The sequence below is a fragment of the Dipodomys ordii genome, unplaced genomic scaffold, assembly GCF_000151885.1.
Source record: "Dipodomys ordii isolate 6190 unplaced genomic scaffold, Dord_2.0 Scaffold132, whole genome shotgun sequence".
NCBI lineage: Eukaryota > Metazoa > Chordata > Mammalia > Rodentia > Heteromyidae > Dipodomys > Dipodomys ordii.
In genome coordinates this window covers 4,674,436-4,696,904 of record NW_012267348.1, presented here as the reverse complement: position 1 = coordinate 4,696,904, position 22,469 = coordinate 4,674,436, and the positions used below count along the sequence as shown (strand labels likewise).

Here is a 22,469-nt window from a genome sequence, read left to right as displayed (position 1 = left end):
TCCAGATCTCCTGGCTAAATATAGTTATTGAAAATATATAGTGTCATAAATTATACACAACCATAATTTACATATTCATTTATTATATATGTTACATGTATAGTATTATATACATATGTTTGTACTCATAAGGAAATAAAATATGTAGTGGTGTTAGAAATCTTAACAATATTTCTAATTTCTATAATACTTGACAGGCAGGTATTTTACCACTTGAGCTATGTTTCCAGGTCCAAAACGTTTCTTTCTAAATAAAGTTCTTCAGTTGCATTTAAGGGGCTAAATAAATTACCTCTATTCTTTTCAGATTCACGTAGTCAATTGTAAATAAGATCTTAAATGTAACATAAATCTTATTTTCCATTGTACTGATTTCATTTACTTAAAAAAAAAATCACCAAATTTAAAGACACAAAGCTCTTAAACATTTTTAACCAACCTTATCCGAAGACTTGACTTAGCCATTTCATGATGTTCTATTTCTGCCTTTTTCATATAAAATATTTTTTTAATTGAATTTGCATCCTGTCAAGATAAAATTACTTGGCTTAAAAAAAGAACAGGAAAAATCAAACAAACAAAAAATGGTTAAAATTAATTGATTTACTTATAAACAGAATAGGAAAAAAATCAATCAATCCCAAACAAATAAAAAAAGACGTATTTATAGATGTATAGCTAGAATTGCCCTCACTCAGGCCCTAAGCCCTTTTTATGGCCCTCTTTCCATTTAATACCCATTAAACTCCATCTCTAACCTTTTTACAGACTTCTGAAAATATTTTCATAAAGTTATCACCAATTAAAAATAAGCTAAAAAGATTCCTAGTCCTTTACTAATTAGTCAAGCAATACATAAAGATTCAATGGCAAAATATAATGAATTCTATTGTATCCTGACCTAAAAATTTAAAGAAATTTCCAGTTTATATACTTGTTTAAATTAACAGAACACTAACATAACACATTGAAAGTGTCCTTTCTCTTTAAAACTCAGTTAAAGAAAACTAATTAGAGCAAAAAGAAAATTATTATATATAACAACCAACAACTAATACTATATTTTTAAAATACTCTACAAGGACTAAGACTACAAGGACTTCATAATTTATTCTTGATTTTTCCTCAAAAGTTCTCAATATGAAATGTTAATAATATACATATGTATAGTGACATATACCTGTAATCCAAGGGGGCAAAAGGATTGTAAAATTGAGGCTAGCTTGGATTATATAGTGACTTCTTGTCTCAAAAAATTAAAAATAAACAAAAAGCTAATATTAGCTACCAACAGAATTTTGAGTACTGGGTCAGCATTCAAAAAAGTCTAATAATTTTAAAGCTGAAAGATTTTCTGAGTAATCTGTTATAAATTCCTAATGTATGATTAATGCAGAAACTTCTAGAAGCAACTATTCATTAGAATAGTGACTACAAAATTTCTAAGAGGCAATAGCAACACAATGAAATAATTATTTTACATTGTATACTACACTACATAGGCTACTTTTTATATATACAAAGGTTAATGCAAGGAATAAATCAATATTTTTAAGAGGATAAAAAAATGAATTGTCTGGCCTAAGAACAAACATTTAGATGACTACTAGAACAGAAACAAGAAATTAGATTTAAATCCCTATATGGTGAATTGATTTTCAATAAGGAGGCTGAGAAACTTCAATTGAGAAAGAATAATCTTTTTATAATCTATTGTGTTGGGATAGTATCCCATGTAAACAAATAAATCTGGACTTCTACCAAGCAAACAGAAATTTTTGGATCAAAAACTGCATGAAAAGCCAGGCACTGATGGCTCATGCCTATAATCCTAGCTATGCAGGAGGCTGAGATCTGAGGATCGTGGTTCAAAGCCAGCCCAGGCAGGAAAGTCCGTGAGACTCTTTTTTTTTGGGGGGGGGGTCCGATCGTGGGGCCTGAACTCTAGGCATGGACACTGTCCCTCAGCATTTCAGCTCAAGGCTAGCACTCTACCACTTGAGCCACAGCGTCACTTCCGGCTTTTTTCTTTTTACTTATGTGGTTCTGAGGAATCAAACCCAGGGCCTCAGGCATGCAAAGCAAGCACTCTACCACTGAGCCACCTTCCCAGCCCCCCGTGAGACCCTTATCTCCAATAAAAACCACTAGAAAACTGGAAGTGGTGCTATGGCTCAGCAGTAGAGTGCTTGCCTTGAGCTGAAGAGCACAGGGACAGCACCCAAGCCCAGAGTTCAAGCCCCACAACTGACCAAAAGAAAAAACTGAATGAAAGGATCTAAGAGCTAAAACTATAAAATTCTTTTTTTTTTTTTTTTTTAAGAAAAGCAAAGGAGTCTTTATTGCAAGCTCGAGCTTGGTCCCCCCACATACATGGCAGCAACCCATGATGCTGAGAGGCCTAAAACTATAAAATTCTTAAAAACAAAACTGGGGTATGATATCCAGAATATATAAAGGATTATTAAAATGCAACAATAAAAAGAGAAGTAATTCAATTTAAAAATGGGCAAAAGAATAGACATCGCTCCAAAAAAATACACATACACACATTAAAAGATGTTGAATATATTAGGGAAATTTTAGGGAAAGGGAAGTCAAAATTACAACATACCACATCATACCCAATAGAATGGCTGTAATAAAAACAAAAGTGAAAAACCTGTTCTTAAGAATGTGAAGAAACTGCAACATTTGTATACTGTTGGTAGGAATGTAAAACACCATAGTTACTTTGGAAAAACTTAACATATACATACCATAAAACCAAGCAATTCCATTTCTAGGAAGTAAATCTATGAAGCATATGAATGTAAATAAAATATATGTATATACACATATAGATATAATAAAGTACATATAGATTTACATGTGAATGTTTATAGCACATTATTTATAATAGCCAAAAATGCAAATAATTCAATGGTCTACCAACAAATTATTAAATATATTTACAAGACAAAATATTATTCAGCAATAAAAAGAAGTACTAGCCAGGCACTGATGGCTCACACCTGTAATCCTAGCTACTCAGGAGGCTGAGATCTGAGGAAGGCGGTTCAAAGCCAGCCCAGGCAGGAAAAGTCCATGAGATTCTTATCTCCAATAAACCACTAGAAAACCAGAAGTGGCGCTGTGGCCCAAGCAGTAGAGCACTTGCTCAGGGACAGTGCCCAAGCCCAAGTTCAAGCCCCAAGACTGACCAAAAAAAAAAAAAAAAAAAGCACTAACCAAGTGTTGGTGGCTCATGCCTGTAATCTTAGCTACTCAGGAGGCTGAGATCTGGGGATGATAGCTCAAAGCCAACCTGGGCTAGAAAGTCTGTGAGACTCTTAGCTCCAATTAACCACCAAAAAGTCAGAAGTGGAGCTCTGGCAAGTGGCAGAGCACTAGCTTTGAGCAGAAAACCTAGGGACAGCACCCAGCCTTGAGATCAAGCCCCAGGACTGGCACACACACAAAAAAAAGAAGTACTGACACAAGTACTTTATGGATGTACCTTAAAAACATTATGCTAAATGAAGAAATCTTGTCACAAAGGTATCCATGCCATATACTAGACATTTTTATAACATATCCAGAATGGACAAATGTACAGAGACAGAAAGTGGCTGTCTAAAGGGTGGGGAAGTTGGAGAAAAGTGAAGAGTGACTGAAACTGATTGGAGTAATGGGCATACAACATTGTGAATATGCTAAAAATGATTACATTTTAAATGAATGAAATGTATGATATGTGAATTATAATTCAGTTAAGTTGTTATATAAAAATTATTGATCCTAACTTAAAGTATCTACTCTTATCAATGAAAATAACAACAAAAAACTAACCTTGAATACCTGAGAACCAGGCTCATTGTAAGTTTTGGCATTTTTTGCTAGGAGATCTATATCTTTGGCCATTGCGTGAATACTTTTGTAGCTTCCATTCTATAGTAAACAATAAAATAGAGCAATTTCTCTTAATGAAAGTTAAATAAATAGAACTTAAAAAAAGAAGGTAAAGAAATCCATATAGTTTTAAATTATCAACATATTGTAAGACTTCACTGGAAAATACATATGTGAACAATGTATGAAGTAATTTTCTCTTTTTTGTCTTTCCTTTTTTGGTACTGGGGATCAAACCCAGAACGTTGCATTTGCTAGGCAAGCACTTTTGCCACTGACCTACATCCCAGCCCTAATTTTCTCTTTTATAAATTATTACTAGTTCCAATTACAAGTAAGTTCACAGTGGTTACTATGTGCCAAGTGCTATTTTAGATGTTTCACACATTAATTCATTAATTCATATTAAATCATTCATTCAATATGATGTAAAATTCCCTCCAGGCCATTTGAAGTAAAACATAAAATGAATCCAGCAAAGAGTACTTACTATGTCACAGAGCTGTGACATTCCAAACCTCAGTCAGTCAAAAATAACTGTAGGACACGCATATAGTTGCCTCAATTTACAAGGGAAAGTAAGGAGGGACACACGCTATGTAAAAGGCATACATGACAAATGATAATACACAGAATAAAACAGGACAAGTTCTAGAAAAAATAACCTGGGGCATGGTGAATGGTAGAACTGTATATACAAGGCCAAAAGGCAGAATCCAAAAACCAGGCAAGTTCTTTTCTTTTCTTTTTTTTTTGCTTTTTAACTGTATTTTTTTTGTCTTTTCTTTTTTGGTACTGGGGATCGAACCCAGGACATTGCACTTGCTAGGCAAGCGCTTTGCCATTGAGCTACATCCCACCCCAAGGCAAGTTATTTTCTACCAGGTATCAGAGCATTCATCTTATTTGGAGAGAATCCAGAATGGATGGAAGGTAGGAGTAATGAGAATAAAAGATGACTGCTTTACCAGAAGTCTGGCAGCATGGCAAAGAGAAATACCCATGGGCCAGCTAGTTCACATTAGCCTGAAAAGACTAAAGCAATGGCCAGAGAATGGCAGGAATTCATTCCTGACTTCTGTAGAGTAGGAGTATCTAACAGTAGACTAGAAAACATCTAAGACCAACAGTGGAAAATCACAGTGGTAACAGAAATGGCACAAAGACTCTGTGCATATCCCTGTTCTGCCCATTTTCTGAAGGGTAGTTCCCCAGTCATCTACTTTAACAATTCCATAAGATAGCCAATATATTTTTCATAAATTCCCTTTTTGCCAAAGGTAGTCAGAGTTGATTATTTGGTTCAAGGATTAGGAAATGAGTTAAGTCTCTGAACAGTGGGATAGCAGGAAGAAAGCCAGGATCAAAAAGCAAGTTGTAGAAAGGACTAGACAGCTTCTCATCAGTGTAGCAGTTAAGATTATACCAATAATTAGTACATAAAATAATGATAATAGAGTTGGGTGCTGGTGGCTCATGTCTGTAATCCTAGCTACTCGGGAGGCTGAGATCTGAGGATCGTGGTTCAAAGCCAGCCCAGGCAGTAAAGTCCGTGAGTCTTATCTACAATAATCCACCAGAACACCGGAAGTGGCACTGTGGGTCAAATGGTAGAGTGCTTGCCTTGAGCTAAAGAGCTGAGGGAGAGTGCGCAGGCCCAGAGTTCAAGTCCCACGACCGACAAAAAAATAAAAATTAAAATAGTACATAAGGGTAATAATAAAAGAAGGTGACTGTAGGCCTTTTGAAAGAAAGAAGATGATAAGCAAGAGAGAGAAAATAAGAGCTGACTTAGAGGCATTTAAAATCTGATTTTTTAAGCCAGGCACTGGTGGCTCATCCTGGCAATCCTAGTTACTTAGGAGGCTGAGATCTGAGGATCAGGGTTCAAAGCCAGCCCAGGCAGGAAAATCTATGAGACTCTTTATCTCCAATAACCACCAGAAAATCAGAAGTGGTACTATGGCTCAAGTGGTAGCGTGCTTGCTTTCAGCGGAAGAGCTCAGGGACAGCGCCCAGGCCCAGAAGTGCAAGCCCCACTACTGACAAAAAAAAAATCTAATTTTTAGTATTATAAAGATATCATCTCCATAGATAGATGTTAGAAACTTCAATGCCAAGGAAGTTGCTCCCTTTTGCCAAATCGCTGTGTAATCAGTTTCCTTGCTCAATGAGAGTAATAAATACATCAAGTCCTCCTTTTTGCTTTATCTCCTGCAAGTAACAAATCCTTCTTTTTTTTTTTTTTGGGTCCGGTTGTGGGGCCTGAACTCTGTCCCTCAGCTCTTCAGCTCAAGGCTGAATCGCTCTACCACTTGAGCCACAGCGCCACTTCTGGCTTTTTTCTTTTTTCTTATGTGGTGCTGAGGAATAGAGCCCAGAGCCTCATGCATGCAAGGCAAGCACTCTACCACTGAGCCACCTTCCCAGCCCATAAATGTTCTTTTTTTTTTTTTGGTCCGGTTGTGGGGCCTGAACTCTGGGCCTGGGCACTGTTCCTCAGCTCTTCAGCTCAAGGCTAGCGCTGTACCACTTGAGCCACAGCACCACTTCCAGCTTTTCTTTTCCTGCTTATGTGGTGCTGAGGAATCGAATCCAGGGCCTTATGCATGCAAGGCAAGCACTCTAACACTGAGCCACCTTCCCAGCCCCAACAAACCCTTCTTATCCCAAGGATGAGTGACACACTGACTAGGGTCTCATCCTATAGGGCTATGTGAGATGGTTTACATATATCACCGTAGACCTCCATGACTCAGCAAACAGGGCAGCTGACCAGTGACATAGTGATATACAGAGCTGGGAAAAAGAACTATAACATAAAAACTACATTTCTAAATGGCCAGGCAAAATAGTGTACACCTTTAACTCCAGGAGGATCACAGTGTGAATGGCCCAGGCAAAATGCACAAGACTCTATCTAAAAAGTAACAGAAAAAATTTTTGTCCAAGTCCTTGGGCTTGAATTCAAGACTTGGGTGCTGTCCCTGAGCTTTATCCGCTCAAAGCTAGCACTCTACTACTAGAGCCACAGTTCCACTTCTGGCCTTTCAGGTGGTTAATTGGAGATAAGAGTCTTATGGAGGTGCCTGATTGAGCTGGCTTTGAACTGTAATCCTCAGATATCAGCCTCCTGAGTAGCTAAGATTACAGGCAGGAGCCACTGCATGTTTTATAGGTTTAAAATAAAAAAAAAAACAAACTTTAGATAAAGCAGGAGATAAAGCTTTTTAGTTTTAAAAAACGTTAGTTATTGGGCTTTACATCAAGAAATTCCTAATAAGCACTAGGCCCTTGAGTTCAAAATTCCAGTATTCCCTAAAACAAACTTCTCACATGATTTCTCAGCATACCTTCCTTTAACCCTGATTATCAAGCTGTAAATGACAGTCACTCATTACTCAGTTAATATTTATTAAGTATTCCATGGTGACAATAAATATAGATAAGAGTTAAGAGCATAAACACTGAAGCTAGACTGTCTAGTTTCAAATTCTAGCTCTTGAGCAGGCTAACTTCTCCAGCCTTGCTTTTTAACCTGTAAAATGAAAATCATAATGGTTTTTCTAGCCCATGGAGTTGTAAGAATGACTTAGTTAATATACACAAAGCACTTAAAACAGTGCTAGATATATAGTAAATGTATATGAATGCTAGGTATAACTACTGAGGAGAAATAGTGTTTAGGAGGAAGACAGAAAAGAAGTATTTATGTTCATTGACCTTATACTCTATTAATCTGCTGTAACTCTTATTCTAAGATATCCTAAAGCTATTTGGAGGTAGATAAAATAAACAAGTTTTTATTGCCAAAATGCCTTTCATAGTCACAATTGTCTACAATTCATCCAATTAATCCACTATTCACCTGCCCCCATGGCAAAGACTAACACCTAAAATTATGCTCATATTAGGCATAACCTCAAGTCCTAATTTTTGTCCTAAGACACAAGCCAAAGCTACAATTAGTAATGATCTTGTTTTTATTATTTGCTGATAACAAAACCCCTTAACAGAAACATCTGTTTCTTTGCTTTGTAAAAGCTCCTAGAAAGTCTATGGCAAATCTGCTCTAAAACACATATAATTACAATTGGTTACTTTCATACCTGTATCCTCTGGGCAATGGTCTTGAGATCTATAGGTTCCTTAATTATTGCATAATAGTCTGGATATTGCTGGAAGACAAAAACCAGGTATGCTCAATGAGTTAAATTACCCAACTGAATTCAAGTGAAGTAACAATCCGTTCTTCAACCTGCATGAACAGCTTTATGAATTGCATGGCTAAAGACTAAGCTATATAGCCTATTGCTACATTTTATATAAAAGATGATTTGTGTGTCTGTGTGTGTGTGTATATATGTTTTGGGGCTTAAAATCAGGACCTGCTTGCTTGAGCTTTTTTTTTTTTTTTTTTTTCCCTCTCAAGGCTAGTGCTCTATCATTGGAGTTACCTTTTTTTGGTAGTTAATAGACAATCAGTCTCCAAGACTTTCCTGTCTAGCTGGCTTTAAACTTTGATCCTCAGATCTTAGCCTCCTGAATAGGTAGGATTAAAGGCATAAAACATTGGCATCTAGCTACTTTTATCATTTTTTTTACACAGGGTCTCACTATGTAGACCATGCTGGCTTCAAACTCTCTGTCCACCTGCCTTAGCTTCTAGAGTGATCAGATCACTAATATTTACTACTACCATGTTTGGCTATTAATATAATTTTAAGAAGCTTAAATGCTCAATAGCAGGTTACAGGAGTTTATATTTGGTATCTGATAGTTATCATTATACAAACAATTTGCTATAACATAAGTCCTGGTCCTGGGCCTTAAACTCAGGGCCTGGCACTATCCCTGATCTATTGTGCTTAAGGCTGGTACTCTACCATTTCTGGCTTTTTGGTGGTTAATTAGAGATAAAAGTCTCATGGAAAATGGAAAGACTTGGAAAAAAAAATTGTATTAAGTGAATGTAAGCTAGACCCAGAGAAACATAGATTACATGTTTTTCCCTCATTTATGGTAGCTAGAATATGCCTATAAATCTACAAGTAATCACACTGGGTGGTAAACAAGAGGTTACAAATTAATTAAGTGTAAAAGACTCTATGAGAGTGCAACTATTATAATTTAATTAATTAAATATTATAATTTAAATTTAATAATTTAAAAAGACTAAGTCAAAGTCCAACAAAATAAGTACCAGAAAATGGGTACTTGCAAGAGGGGAGAGTGGGGCAGAGTGGAGGGGGTAGAAGAATGAAAAAGGGAAGTGGGAAGAATGCAGGCAAGAATTCACTGCATGTACCAGAGAACTGAGAAATATAAGAGAAGGGGTGGGTCAGAGGGGTGAAGATGTTGAAGTAGTGAAGATGTTGAAGTGGTGACACAGATCAAGATCACTGAACACACAAACTGCTTTGTTCAATTGCAAAAATTCGATATATAATCTCAAATTAAGATAAGCAAGAAAAGGGATAGGTTGAGAGATGTGGGTGAGGAAAGGTGATCAAGACACACTGTATTCATAAACTGCTTCGGTGAATGGAAACTCCTTTGTACAACAACTTAAAGCTAATAAAAATATTAAAAATAAAAGTGTCATGGCTTTTCCTGCCTACCTGGCTTCGAACCATGATCCATCTTAATTTCCTAAGCAGTTAGGATTACAGGAATGAACCCCACTAAACACAGTATCTTTTTAAAATGTTAAGCTAAAAAATTTCTAAATAAAATTACACTTAAAAAATGTTTTTTGGGTGCTAGTCCTATGGCTCGAACTCTGGGACTTAGAACTGTCTCCGAGCTCCTTTTGCTCAAGGTTAGTACACTATCATTTGAGCCAGAGTACAACTTCCAGCTTTTTCTATGCTTAATTGGAGATAAAAGTCTCACTGACTTTTCCCGCCCAGGCTAGCTTCGAACTGCAATCCTCAGATCTCAGCCTTGCTGAGTAGCTAGGATTACAAGCATGAGCCACAGGTGCCCAGCTTGAATTGCAAAAATTTTAAGGGCCAAAGACAATCTATTCGTGGAAAAAAGAACGAAGTACTTTTTTGGAGGGAAGGAGAGGGAGTGATGGTTCTGGTCTTAAACTCAGAACCTTGACCTATTGCTTGGCTTTTTCATTCAAGACTGTCATTTTGAGCCATAACTCAACTTCTGACTTTTTGTTGCTTAAATGGAGATAAGAGTCTCTTAGAAAAAGGAAGTTATTTGATACACCCATTACAAGCCTTTGTAATTTTGAGACCTAAATAATATAAATGTATATTTACAAGCATTCAGAAGCATCCATCAAAAATCAGGTTCAAATTTTGTTAATGTTATGTTTAATGCATTAGTCATTCAGTTAAGGCAAGGCCTTTCAAAATGAAACTTTGTTTTGGTGCAAATAACAGAGTCTGAATTCAGGGCCTTTCACTCTTGACCAGCTTCGTTTTGCTCAAGGCTGTTACTCTACCATTTGAAGAAAAACTATACTTTGGCATTTTTCTGGTTAATTGATGGTGAACCTTGCAAACTTTTCTACCTGGACTGGCTTCGATCCATAGTAATCAGATCTCAGCTTTCTGAGATCTATGGACATAAGCCCCTGGTACTGGGCCAAAATAAAACTCATATGTGAGGTGGGGGTGGGAGGGGAGCTTACTGGGGACTAAACTCAGGGAGAACCCTTTGAACCAAGCCTTTAGGCATTTTTTGTGGGATTGGAAGCAGTATTGAGGTATGAATTCAGGCCTTGTACCAGTTGAGCCAAGCTCTAGCCCTTTTGCTCTTGTGATTTTAGGATAGCCTTAAGTTTTGGATTGGGGCCTGCCTGATTTTCCTACTTATAGTCTTCTACATAGCTGGGATTATAGGCACATATCATCACAGTTTAGTTGTTGAGATTAGAGTCTCATTAAATTTTTGTATAGGCTAGCATAAAACTGCAATCCTAAGTAGCTAGAATTATAGGCACGAACTATGGTCCCCAGGCCTCTACCCTTTCTTTCTTTGAGATGGGATCTCCAAGTTCCCTTCCAACTTCTCCTTCTCCTACCTCAGCTTTCTGAGTGGATGAGATTATATATAGGTGTATGCTATCAGACTCACCTCTCTAAGCAATTTCTGATTGACCACATATTAGTTCATCCTAACAAACTGCACATATTGAGGGATATCCCTGAGACTTCCATTTTTGGGTCAGAGACGTTTATTATCTGGAGCTCTTCTAAAAATTTTGTTCTTTGGAGAAAATACCTGATGTTAACAAAAAAAATCAAAAATTGTTTTGTTCCCCAGATTAAAGAAGTTCAGGGAAGTCAAACTGTGCTTTGTTTCACATCCAAGAACAATTAAAATGGCTAAAGATCTAACTCACATCTAGCCTGTGAAACAACAAAAATTTCCATGGCTCCAGCATTTTTAAATATCTAAGCAACAGTGTACATTATGAAGTATTCCTTGGGATAGCACTTAACTCTCATTGTGATCATTTACTTCTGTATCTACTTCATTCCTACCCCACTGAATTTCCTGAGGACAAAGATTCTAACTTTGTTAAAAAAAAAAGTACTTGCAACTGATGAATGGCATGCAGCTTTTCGTATGAGTCACTGACAAAACTAGTTATTTAAAATAATGGGATAAAAACCCTACAAAAAATAAATAAATAAAATAATAGGGTATCTTGATTGGTGTAGAACAGTTATAACATATTAGCAATACAATATATAATCATTGCTATCATAGGTATTCATGTAATAAACTATTCATAGTATGACTTAAAATTTTAAGACAAAAAATATAACAAGTCTTCAGAAAACTAAACATAGAATTGGTGTATAATGACAATGCCACTTTGGTATATATAATAAGTAAATAAGTAAAAGGAGTAGGATCTTGAAGAGATGTGTGCACCCACATTTAGAACAGCATTATTCACAATATCTAAACATGGAAACAATCCAAATATGACATAATAGTTAAGCAAAATGTGATACATAGACACTGTGGAATATCATTCATCCTCAAAAAGAAGAAAGTCTGACCTCATAACAAAGATAACTCCTAAAAATATTATGGTAAGGTAAGTAATCATAAAGACAAATACAGAATTGGTTCCCCCAGCTCTCCAATGGACACTGAACTCAGAGCCTTCAGTATGTTAGACAAGGCCACATCTCCAACCTTGGCTTTTCTTATATGGAGTACTTAAAGAGTAGTTAAAATCATGAAACAACATGAAACACATAAAAAATAGCCTATTATATGAATGATTATTGTATTATATATACTTTAAGTTTGGAAAATATTCAACAAAGTCCAAAGAAAGCAGAAGGAACTATATAATTAGAATAGAATTTAAGTAAGTTATAATTTAAAAATATATACAATAGAAAAAATCATGGCAAAAGTAGAATGGTAGTTTAGGAACTTGGGGATGAAAGAAGTGGACTTGGTACCTAGTGGGAATGGAGATTCAGATTTGGAGATTCATAATAATGTAAAATTTAAAAAAACAACAAAAAACCTAATAGCTAGCCAGGTGACAATGGCTAGGTGTCATGTCTGTAATCCTACCTATTTGGAAGGCTGAGAACGTGAGGACTGAGATTGTAACTAATGCAAGCAAAAATATTCCAGAGAACTTTCCTCCACTCTGTCTGGCATCCCAACCCATATAAGAGAGTTAGATTGAAGGACTGTGGTTTTCAGTTCAACTCCATTTCCATGGAAGGAAGCTGGCTATAGTTACTTGTGAGTCCAGCAACAATGGGAAGCCTAAAGTAGCTGCATTGAGCCTACCCAAAGGACAGGGGAGAAGTCTATCTGAAAAATAAACAGTCATATCACTTAATCATATCACTTACCACTTTAGAAGGCAGTTTCTGAAAAAGTTCACTGATGAGTCGTCCTGATGGATTTGTGGCTACAACTATGGCTTCAAGAAGCTGCTCCAAGATCTCCTTCAGGTAACTTGGAGAAGACTTATAAGGGCAAAGGAAGAGGGGAGAAAAAAGTACTTTATGACAGAAGAAGACCAACTTCTAAGTAATATTAAATTTAACTTTCAATAATACCATGAAAAGCTCCAATGCTAGCTGAACATTGGAGGTTCATGCCTGTAGGCCTGATAGGAAAGACTACAGTTCAAGATCAGCTTGGACTGAAGAGTTTACAAGACCCCTTACTTAACTGAGAAGTTGACCTGGTGTTATCTTGTTATCCTAACTATGACCAAAAGCCTAAAATAGGCAGATTATGGCCCACATGTACACATAGGCAAAAACCAAAATAAAGGGCTGAGAAACGAGGCTCAGCAGTTGAACATGTTTTGGTAATCAAAAGGCCCTAAGTTCAAATCCCAGTATTACCAAAACAAACAAAAAAGCATGCTTTAATGCTTTACATAGAATTGCATCCCTAAAATAGCTTATATGAAAACTAGTGATGTGGGATTATCCCAAACTCTTATTTCATGGCAGCCGATTCTTGACCACAGGTGAAGCTCTGGGTTGGATGTCGACCATCGGACCTCAGTCTCCTCATGGGACAGTTGTGAGAATTGCTTGAATGAGTGCTGGAGGAGGTGGCCCAGCATCCCCATGTGGCTGGAACCCAAGGTGCCCCTCTCATTCTTGAGGTGGGCTGTGGGTCAGGAGCTGTTTTGCTCAGCCTGTTGAACCAGCCCCTTGAGAGCCAAGTCATTGCTGTGGATAAGGACAAAGCCTCCATCAGATGGACCCAGAACAATGCTCAAAGATAGGCTTATGTTGCAGGACAGAATTCGGATCATCCCCTTGGATGTCACATTATGTACCCTCTCCCATCCACCTCCCTTGGGGTCAAGATCCTGGATGCACTCCCTGCTGGGAGGATGAGGCACCACAGAGATGAGGAAAGAAGATTGTTTTGGACTTTCCTGCCTCAGATGAATTCAAATTAGCATTCTCTACATCTCAGACTCCGGAGGAGTTAGGGTTATAGGCAGGAGCCACTGACACCTGGCTTTCTTTTCTTCTTGTTGTTCTTTTTTTTAATCATGACAATCTGAAATCTTCATGGTGTCATTCCAATGGTTTGCATTCAAAGTAATCTACCCAGGCCTAGGATTCGAATGCTATGACTACCACCCACAAATGGAGGGAGATCCTGATGAACTCATTCCTGTTCATGTGAATGCTAATGGAATGTTATAAAAGTAATCATTGAATTTGCAGTTAATTCATGATTCTATTTTAGAATGCCACACAAAAATTATTGGATTTATATCTTCCATTCTAGCACCATCGTATGATTAAGGATATTGACTAATTTTTAATTAATGCTTTTATAAGTATTCAACCATGATATTTCATTAAATGGAGTCATAATTTAGTTACTAATAATTGGTAATATCATATATATATAATTTAATTATAGCCTCATATTCCCTCTTTGTATGTGTATGTGTATATATATATATATACATATATATGCAGGTATATATGGATATCTATATATAATATCAATTTACACATGTATCTATTTGGCACTACTGTGGCTTGATCACAGGTCTTCAGAATTTCCTGGATGCTCAGTTTGCCAGTGGATGGTGTGCTATGACTGTACCTCATTTATGGATAGAGCATTGTAGGCTGAGTTGAAATCCCAGCATGGCCAAAAGTTTATTTGTGGACTATGACACATTTTTTTCCTTCTCTGTGAAAGCCCTGGGTCTCAATACGATGTATAATCCATATGCAAACATGTCCTACGTGATATGATGTAATAAAGGATATGTTATATGTGTAATAATACTAAATAAGGGTAATAAATGTCATATGCAGTAGAAAAAAAAAAGAAAACTAGTGATGTTCTCTATTTTATTTCTGTAACTAAATCACTTGGATCAGATCCTTTACTGAACTCTATTCCACAATAAACATTTTAAAAACAAAGTTCAGAGCTGGGAAGGTGGCTCAGTGGTAGAGTGCTTGCCTTGCATGCATGAGGCCCTGGCTTCAATTCTTCAGCACCACATAAGCAGAAAAAGCTAGAAGTGGTGCTGTGGCTCAAGTGGTAGAACGCTAGCCTTGAGCTGAAGAGCTCAGGGACAGTGCCCAGGCCCAAAACAAAGTTCAAGCACCATGTGTGAAATAATGAAAACGCTTATATACATTTTTAGGATATTAGTAACTGAGTTAGAGAAAACATGCCATATAATGCTTGGTCATTTCCATATACTGATATGATGGTATTCTAGTAAGACAATAATTACAAACATAGAGTTGGGCTTATAAACTAGTAATCAGTGCTCTGCTAGGACTAATAACTGAATTCAAGTTATGTCAAAACTGAGTAGAAAAAAAAAAAGAAAGAAAGGGCCAGGAAGGTGGCTCAGTGGTAGAGTGCTTGCCTTGCATGCCTAAGGCCCTGGGTTCGATTCCTCAGCATCACATAAGCAAAAAGAAAAAAGCCGGAAGTGGTGCTGCGGCTCAAGTGGTAGAGCGCTAGCCTCAGCCTTGAGCTGAAGAGCTAAGGGACAGCACCCAGGCCCAGAGTACAGGCCCCATGACCGGACCCCAAAACAAAACAAACAAACAAAACTGAGTAGAGATGTATACCATTTCTGCTCTTCAAACTGACTGGGCTACACATAGTTACACTTAGTTTAAGTCTAACAGAGTACTTGGCCAAGAAAGTCTAAATTTGAAGCAAGTTTCTAGTGTGCAATGGGATATCACTGTCAAGGTTTATAATGAATGGCACTTCATATTCAAACTATGTTATTTATTTATTTATTTATTGTGTGTATGTGCGCTCGCATTGGTGCACGCACAGGAACGCACATGCTGGTTCTGGGGCTTGAACTTAGGGCCTGAACCCTCTCCTTACAGTTTGTGCTCAAGGCTACTACTACTCTACCATTTGAGCCACAGCTCCACTTCTGGCTTTTTGGAGGTTAACTAGAGTTTAGTGTCACAGATTTTCCTGTCTGGGTTGGCTTCCAACCACAATCCTCAGATCTAAGCCACTTGAGTAGTTAGGATTATAGGCATAAGCAACCGGTGTCTGACTGTTGTGTGAAAATGAAATTAAAAGTTTGATATTTATCTGTGCTTTCAGGTCCTATACTGAGATTTAATCTCAAAGCCTTGTTCTACCTCATTTTGCTTTTATTTTCCAGATAATATCTCAAAATTTTTGTCCAGAACTGACCTCAGATTTATTATCCTCCTACCTATACCTAAGCAGTTTTGACTATGAGTGTACAGTACCATACATGGATTATTTGTTAAGAAGGAATCTCATTAATTTTTTTGCCTAAGCTGGCATTGAACTGGGATCTCATTTCTATTTCCCAAGTAGCTGGAATTATGATGTGAACCACCATACCTGGTTCTTTTGAGTTATAAAAGCACTGGTATTGCCAGTGGCTCACACTTATAATCCTAGCTACTGAGGAGGCTGAGATGTGAGGATCATGGTTCCAAGCCAGCCTGGGGAGAAAAATCATGAGATTCTTATCTCCAATTAACCACCATATAGCCCAAGTGGAGGTGTGGTTTAAGTGGTAGAGTGCTCCCCTTAAGTAAAAAAGCTCAAGGACTGGCATAAAAAAAGGGGGGTGGGTGGGAGGAGAGAGCAATGTTCTGCAATAATAGTCTTTTCCTCTTAAACCAACTAGTTCCTTTAGAAACATGTTACAGGTAACCAGAGAGTAGGTTTTAACAATTTTAATACAATCCATCTATACAATCAATCCACATTCCAACAAAGCAAATCTTGTCTCATAAGTAAGAAGCTTGTCAAGTACCAGTAGCTCATGCCTGTAATCCTAGCTACTCAGGAGGCTGAGATCTGAGGATCACAGTTCAAAGCCAGCCACAGCAAAAAAGTCCATGAGACTCTTATCTCCCATTAACCACCAGAAAACCAGAAGTGGCACTGTAGCTCAAAGTGGTAGAGTGCTAGCCTTAAGCTGAAAAGCTCAGGGACAGTGTCCATACCCAGAATTTAAGCCCCACTACTGATCAAAAAAAGAAAAGAAAAAAAAAAAAAGCTTGAAAACTCCTTTGCCTTTTACAAAAACTTTTGGGCTAGGAAGATGCTTGGAGGGCTAGTAAATGTTTAAGATACTCTGAATTTCTCATCAATTATACAAATAAAATACAAAATAAATATAGACAAGTCCTAAATATAGGCGTTTTTAATCATTATTTTTATTAACTATAGTAAGGTCTGCCTAACCAGGCAATGTTCATAACTAAGAGTAAAATTCCAGGAAATACCTATTGTTTGTTGTCATCTAACTAGTTCTAATCACTTAATTTCTTCAAAGAAATTAGAAAAGTACCTACAATTATAGTTTGAGACCCCCAAGAAGTTTGAAAAATTTATCCACTTAATGTTTCTTTTGGTGCTGGAGTTCCAAAACAGGCCTATCTAGGTAATTTTTTGGAGAAAGTAAACTGTCGTGTATTGTGTTTATCATTTATCTGCTGAAGAGATTCTATTGTGATTCTATTTTTCTTTTCTTTTCTTTTTGTCAGTTGTAGGGCTTGAACTCTGGGCCTGGGCACTGTCCCTGAGCTCTTCAGCTCAAGGTCAGCTCTCTACCACTTGAGCCACAGTACTACTTTCCAGTTTTCTGGTGGTAAACTGGAGATAAGAGTCTCACAGACTTTTTTGCCTGGGCTGGCTTTGAACTGAAATCCTCAGATATCAGCATCTTGAGTAGCTAGGATTATAGGCATGAGCCACCAGTGCCTGGCTTTTTTTTTTTTTTGATTCCTAAACATTTTTTCTTTCTGAAAATATTTACCCCTACCTACATAAAGCATAACCTAGACACCAAAGATAGATGGAGAAATATTTGTGTCTTTTTATGAGACAGGGTCTCACCACATAGCTCAGGCTAACTGAAATTCATGATTCTTCTTTCTCTACCTCCTAAGCACTGGAATTACAGGCATATACCTACAAGGTGCATTTGAGTAACTATCATAATATTTTTGAGATGACAGAAAATAAACATGGAAACTAGTAAGTTATTTCACATATGGCAATTAAAAACTGAGAACTACAGAACAGAATAATGTGATAATGAGGCAATATAAGAGTAAAAAGGGAGAAATAGAGACCATTTGAAACAGGGTAATCAGTAAAGTCCCCTTTCAATTGACATGATTTTCACAGTTGGAATGATTTTAAAAAGTCAGTCATAGGAAAAGCCAAAGGAGTCACATTCTAAGGAGAGGTAAAAATGACTACAACATTTCAGAGGAAGGAACACTTCTAGCATGTCCTAGGATTAGTCTTTTTTTGTTGGTCATGGGGCTTGAACTCTGGGCCTGGGCACTGTCCCTAGCTCTTCACCTCAAGGTGAGCACTCTACCACTTGAGCCACAGTGCCACTTCCAGTGTTTTCTGACTATGTGGTACTGAGGAATCAAACCCAGGGCCTCATGCATGCAGGGCAAGCACTCTACCACCGAGCCACCTTCCCAGCCCAGGATTAGTCTTAAAATTTAAAAATACTATTAAGGTGCCAGGTGCTGGTGGCTCACGCCGGAAATCCTAGCTATACTCAGGAGACTGACCTCTGAGGATCACGGTTCGAAGCCAGCTGGGGCAGAAAAGTCCCTGTGAGACTCTTATCTTCAATTAACCACTAAAAAAGGGATGCAGCGCTGTGGCTCAAGTGGTAGAGCACTAGCCTTGAGCACAGAGGTTCAGGGATAGTATCCAAGCCCCGAGTTCAAGCCTCACAACTGACCAAACAACAACAAAAATCTGCTTAAGATGATTCTACTAAAAACCTGTATGGCACACACAGTCCAAGATCACTTGAAACTGAGAGTCAGGCTCTCTACATGTCCATTTACCCTCCCAGTTACCAATACAACAGCAGAGCAAACATAGCTCTGCATAACAACTGAAAGGGAATCATAGGCAGTGTTCCTAATCACTATCATAGCCAATCCATCACTGGTTTGAGCTTCAAACTTACTCCTTCAGTCACTGTGCCTCGATTATCTTGCCCATCATCATCATCATCTTCATCATCTGCTTCTCCTTTCTGAACAAATTCATTTCTTGTTCGAAGATACAAATCCCAGAGTTTGCAAGCAGCTTTATATTCAGGAGAATCTGGCTGTATATTAGTAAAGAGAAAAAGGGGGAAAAATCATTTTAGTATTTTATTGCAAATCAATAAAGTTAAATCGTAAGCCTAGTGTAGGTGGCTCACACCTGTAATCCTAACCACTCAGGAAGCTGAGAACTGAGGAACATGGTCTGAAGTCAGCCCGGGCAGGCCAAATCCACAAGAATCATCTCCAGTTAGCTAGCTGGCAAAAAGCCTAAAGTAGAGCTGTGGCAAAAGTGGTAAACAGTTGTTTTTTTTTGGGGGGGGGGCACGGGGGGAGTGGGGTCGGTCATGGGGCTTGAACTCTGGGCTTGGGCGCTGTCCCTGCGCTCTTCAGCTCAAGGTGAGCGCTCTTCCACTTGAGCTATAGTGCCACTTCCGGTTTTCTAGTGGTTTATTGAAGATAAGAGTCTCATGGACTGTCCTGCCTGTGCTGGCTTTGAACTGCAATCCTCAGATCTCAGCCTCCTGAATAGCTAGGATTACAGGGAGAGTTACTCTTAAGCAAAAAGAGCTTAGGGACCATGCCCAGACCCTGAGTTCAAAACCCAGGATCGGCACAAAATTAAATAAGCAGGGCTAGGAATGTGGCAGAGTGCTTGCCTAGTATGCATGAAGCCCTGGGTTCAATTCCTCAGTACCACATAAACAGAAAAAGCCCAAAGTGGTGCTGTGGCTCAAGTGATAGTGTTAACCTTGATCAAAAAAAGGTCAGGGACAGTGTCCACGCTCTGAGTTCAAGTCCCAGTACTAGCTAAATAAATAAGCAAATAAAGCTAAAATATGTTCCATTAGAAATTGGTATTTTTAATTAATTTACTTTATTGTTATTATAGAGGGGTTATACAGAGGGGATTACAATTACCTGAGTCAGGTAATAAGTATATATCCTTTCCTACAGTATCTTCTGTTCCCTCATTCTCTCCCAGTTTCCTCCTTCCTTCTCCACTCACGAGTTGTATACTTCTCTTTTATCAATGTCCAGTGAGCTCCACTACTATACTTTTTCAACCTTTTTCCCTTGAGTTCTGTTCCCTCCCTGCCACCCTCCTGAAAATATATACATAAATACATCATACATAAGGTAAAGACAGAATCATCAAAAAATAAAAACTAAGAAAAAACCATTTCCATATTTTGGAGTTCATTTCAGTATGTTTATTATTTTATATAAATATGAAGATGCACTTAGGCATTACAGTACCCTCTTTGAGCCTCACTGTGTATATCTAGACTCCTGTATAATTTATCATATCCTGTGTATTTTAGATCTCATTCTGCATACTAGAGAGAACATGCATTGTCTCTTTGAGCTTGGCTTACCTCACTTAACATAATTTGTTCTAGTTCCATTCATTTCCTCGCAAATGACATTATTTTATTGTTATGCCTGTGTAAAATTCCATTGTATATAGGTACCACATCATTTTGGATGCCCCATCTATTGTGGTGTACCTGGGCTGTTTTCAAATCTTAGCTACTATGAATAGTGCTGCAATGAACATGGATGTTCAGGTGTCTTTATCACAGCCTGGCTCATGATGTCAGGGTAGATGCCCAGGAGTGGTATGGCTGGGAAGATCTATGTTTAGCTTTTTTTAGGAACCTCCAGACTGCTATCCAGGGTGGCTGTACTAGTTCATATTCCCACCAATAATGCAATAGGATTCCTTTTACCCTGCATCCCTACCAACATTTGTTGTCAGCCTTCACAATGTTGGCCAATCTAACTGGGGTGAGAATCTCAAGAGTTGTTTTGACTTGCATTTCTTTTATGGCTTATGCATTTCTTTTCCTTATGTATTTTTTCTTGCCATTCTTACCTCTTCTTTTGAGAAGTCTCTCCTTAGCTTCCTTGCCTATTTAGTGATTGGCTTATTAGGTTTAGGAGAAGCTAGTTTCTTAAACTCCTTGTATTGGATATTAGGCCTTTATCTGATATACTGTTGGTAAAGATAATTTCCCAGTTGCTTGATTGCCTTTCTAGATTAGTACTATGTCCTTAGCTGTGCAGAAAATTTTTATTTTCATGTAGTCCCACATGTCAAGTCTCTTTCCCATTTGTTGTGCTCCTGGGACTCTTCAGGAAGTTTCTATCTAATCCTAGTAAGTTCTAATGTTCCTCCTACTCTCTTGTGCAGTAGTTCAAAGTTTCAAGTCTAACACAGAAGTCTTTGATCCACTTTAAATTGATATTAGTGCATGATAACAAACAGGGATTGGGGCTGGGAAGGTGGCTCAGTGGTAGAGCGCTTGCCTTGCAGGCATGAGGCCCTGGGTTTGATTCTTCAGCACCACATAAGCAAAAAGAAAAAAGCAGGAAGTGGCGCTGTGGCTCAAGTGGTAGAGCGCTAGCCTAGAGCTGAAGAGCTGAGGGACAGCGCGCAGCCCCAGAGTTCAGGCCCCACGACCGGACCCCAAAAAAAATAAAAACAAAAACAAAAAAAAAACAAACAGGGATTCACTTTTAGTTTTCTGCACACGGATGCCCTGTTTTCCCAACACCAACTATTGAAAAGGCTATTTTTCCCCCACTGTATGCCTTTGAATCCCTTATCAAATATCAGATAACTAAGTATATGGTTTTATTTTTGGGTCTTCTAATCTATTCCATTGATCTTCAGGTCTATGTGCCAATACCAAGCTGTTTTCGTTATTATGGCTCTACAGTAAGAGTTTGAGATCCAGTATTGTGATACTACCCACATTGCTTTTTTTTCTTGCCTAGTATTGCTCTGGCTATTATAGGTCTTTTGTTGTTTCATATGAATTTTTGGATGGCTGTCTCTAATTCAGTAAAGAACATCACTGGGATTTTGATGGGGATTGCATTGCATATCACTTCTGGCAGTATGGCCATTTTCACAATATTGATTCTACCTATCCATGAACATGGAAAATCTTTCCATTTCCTGGGGTTCTCTTTGATTTCTTTCTTCAGATTTTTATAATTTTTGCTAAAAAAAAAATCTTTCCTGTATTTGATTAGGTTAATTCCTAGGTGTTTTTTTTTTTTTTGTTTTGAGACTATTACAAATGGAATTGTTTTCATGATTTCCCTTTTTGCTTATACATTGTTGGTGTACAGAAAACTATTGATTTTTATGGGTTAATTTTGTTTTGTTTTTTTTTCTGGGTCCGGTTGTGGGGCCTGAACTCTGGGCCTGGGCACTGTCCCTTAGCTCTTCAGCTCAAGGCTAGTGCTCTACCACTTGAGCCACAGCACCACTTCCTGCTTTTTTCTTTTTGCTTATGTGGTGCTGAGGAATCGAACCCAGGGCCTCAGGCATGCAAGGCAAGCACTCTACCACTGAGCCACCTTCCCAGCCCCTGGGTTAATTTTGTATCCTACTACTTTGCCAGAATGATTGATCAGCTCTAGGAGCTTGGAGATGGGAGTTTTTTGGTTCTTTAAGTGTAAAATCATGTCATCTGCAAATAGGGAGTTTGATTTCTT

The 22,469-nt window shown here is 37.9% G+C and overlaps 1 protein-coding gene across 13 annotated transcripts in view; it reads right to left on the bottom strand.

The window, feature by feature from the left end:
• Pbrm1 (polybromo 1) overlaps positions 1 to 22,469 on the bottom strand; it is a 123,086-nt gene that overhangs the window by 81,515 nt on the left and 19,102 nt on the right. For all 13 annotated transcript variants that reach the window (XM_013030760.1, XM_013030767.1, XM_013030769.1 and 10 more), the window contains 5 exons: positions 18,875 to 19,018; positions 12,750 to 12,866; positions 8,001 to 8,069; positions 3,832 to 3,930; positions 440 to 525 (listed from right to left, as the gene is read on the bottom strand). In XM_013030760.1, coding sequence (XP_012886214.1) covers positions 440 to 525; positions 3,832 to 3,930; positions 8,001 to 8,069; positions 12,750 to 12,866; positions 18,875 to 19,018 — 515 coding nt within the window. The remainder of the gene's footprint in view (positions 1 to 439; positions 526 to 3,831; positions 3,931 to 8,000; positions 8,070 to 12,749; positions 12,867 to 18,874; positions 19,019 to 22,469) is intronic.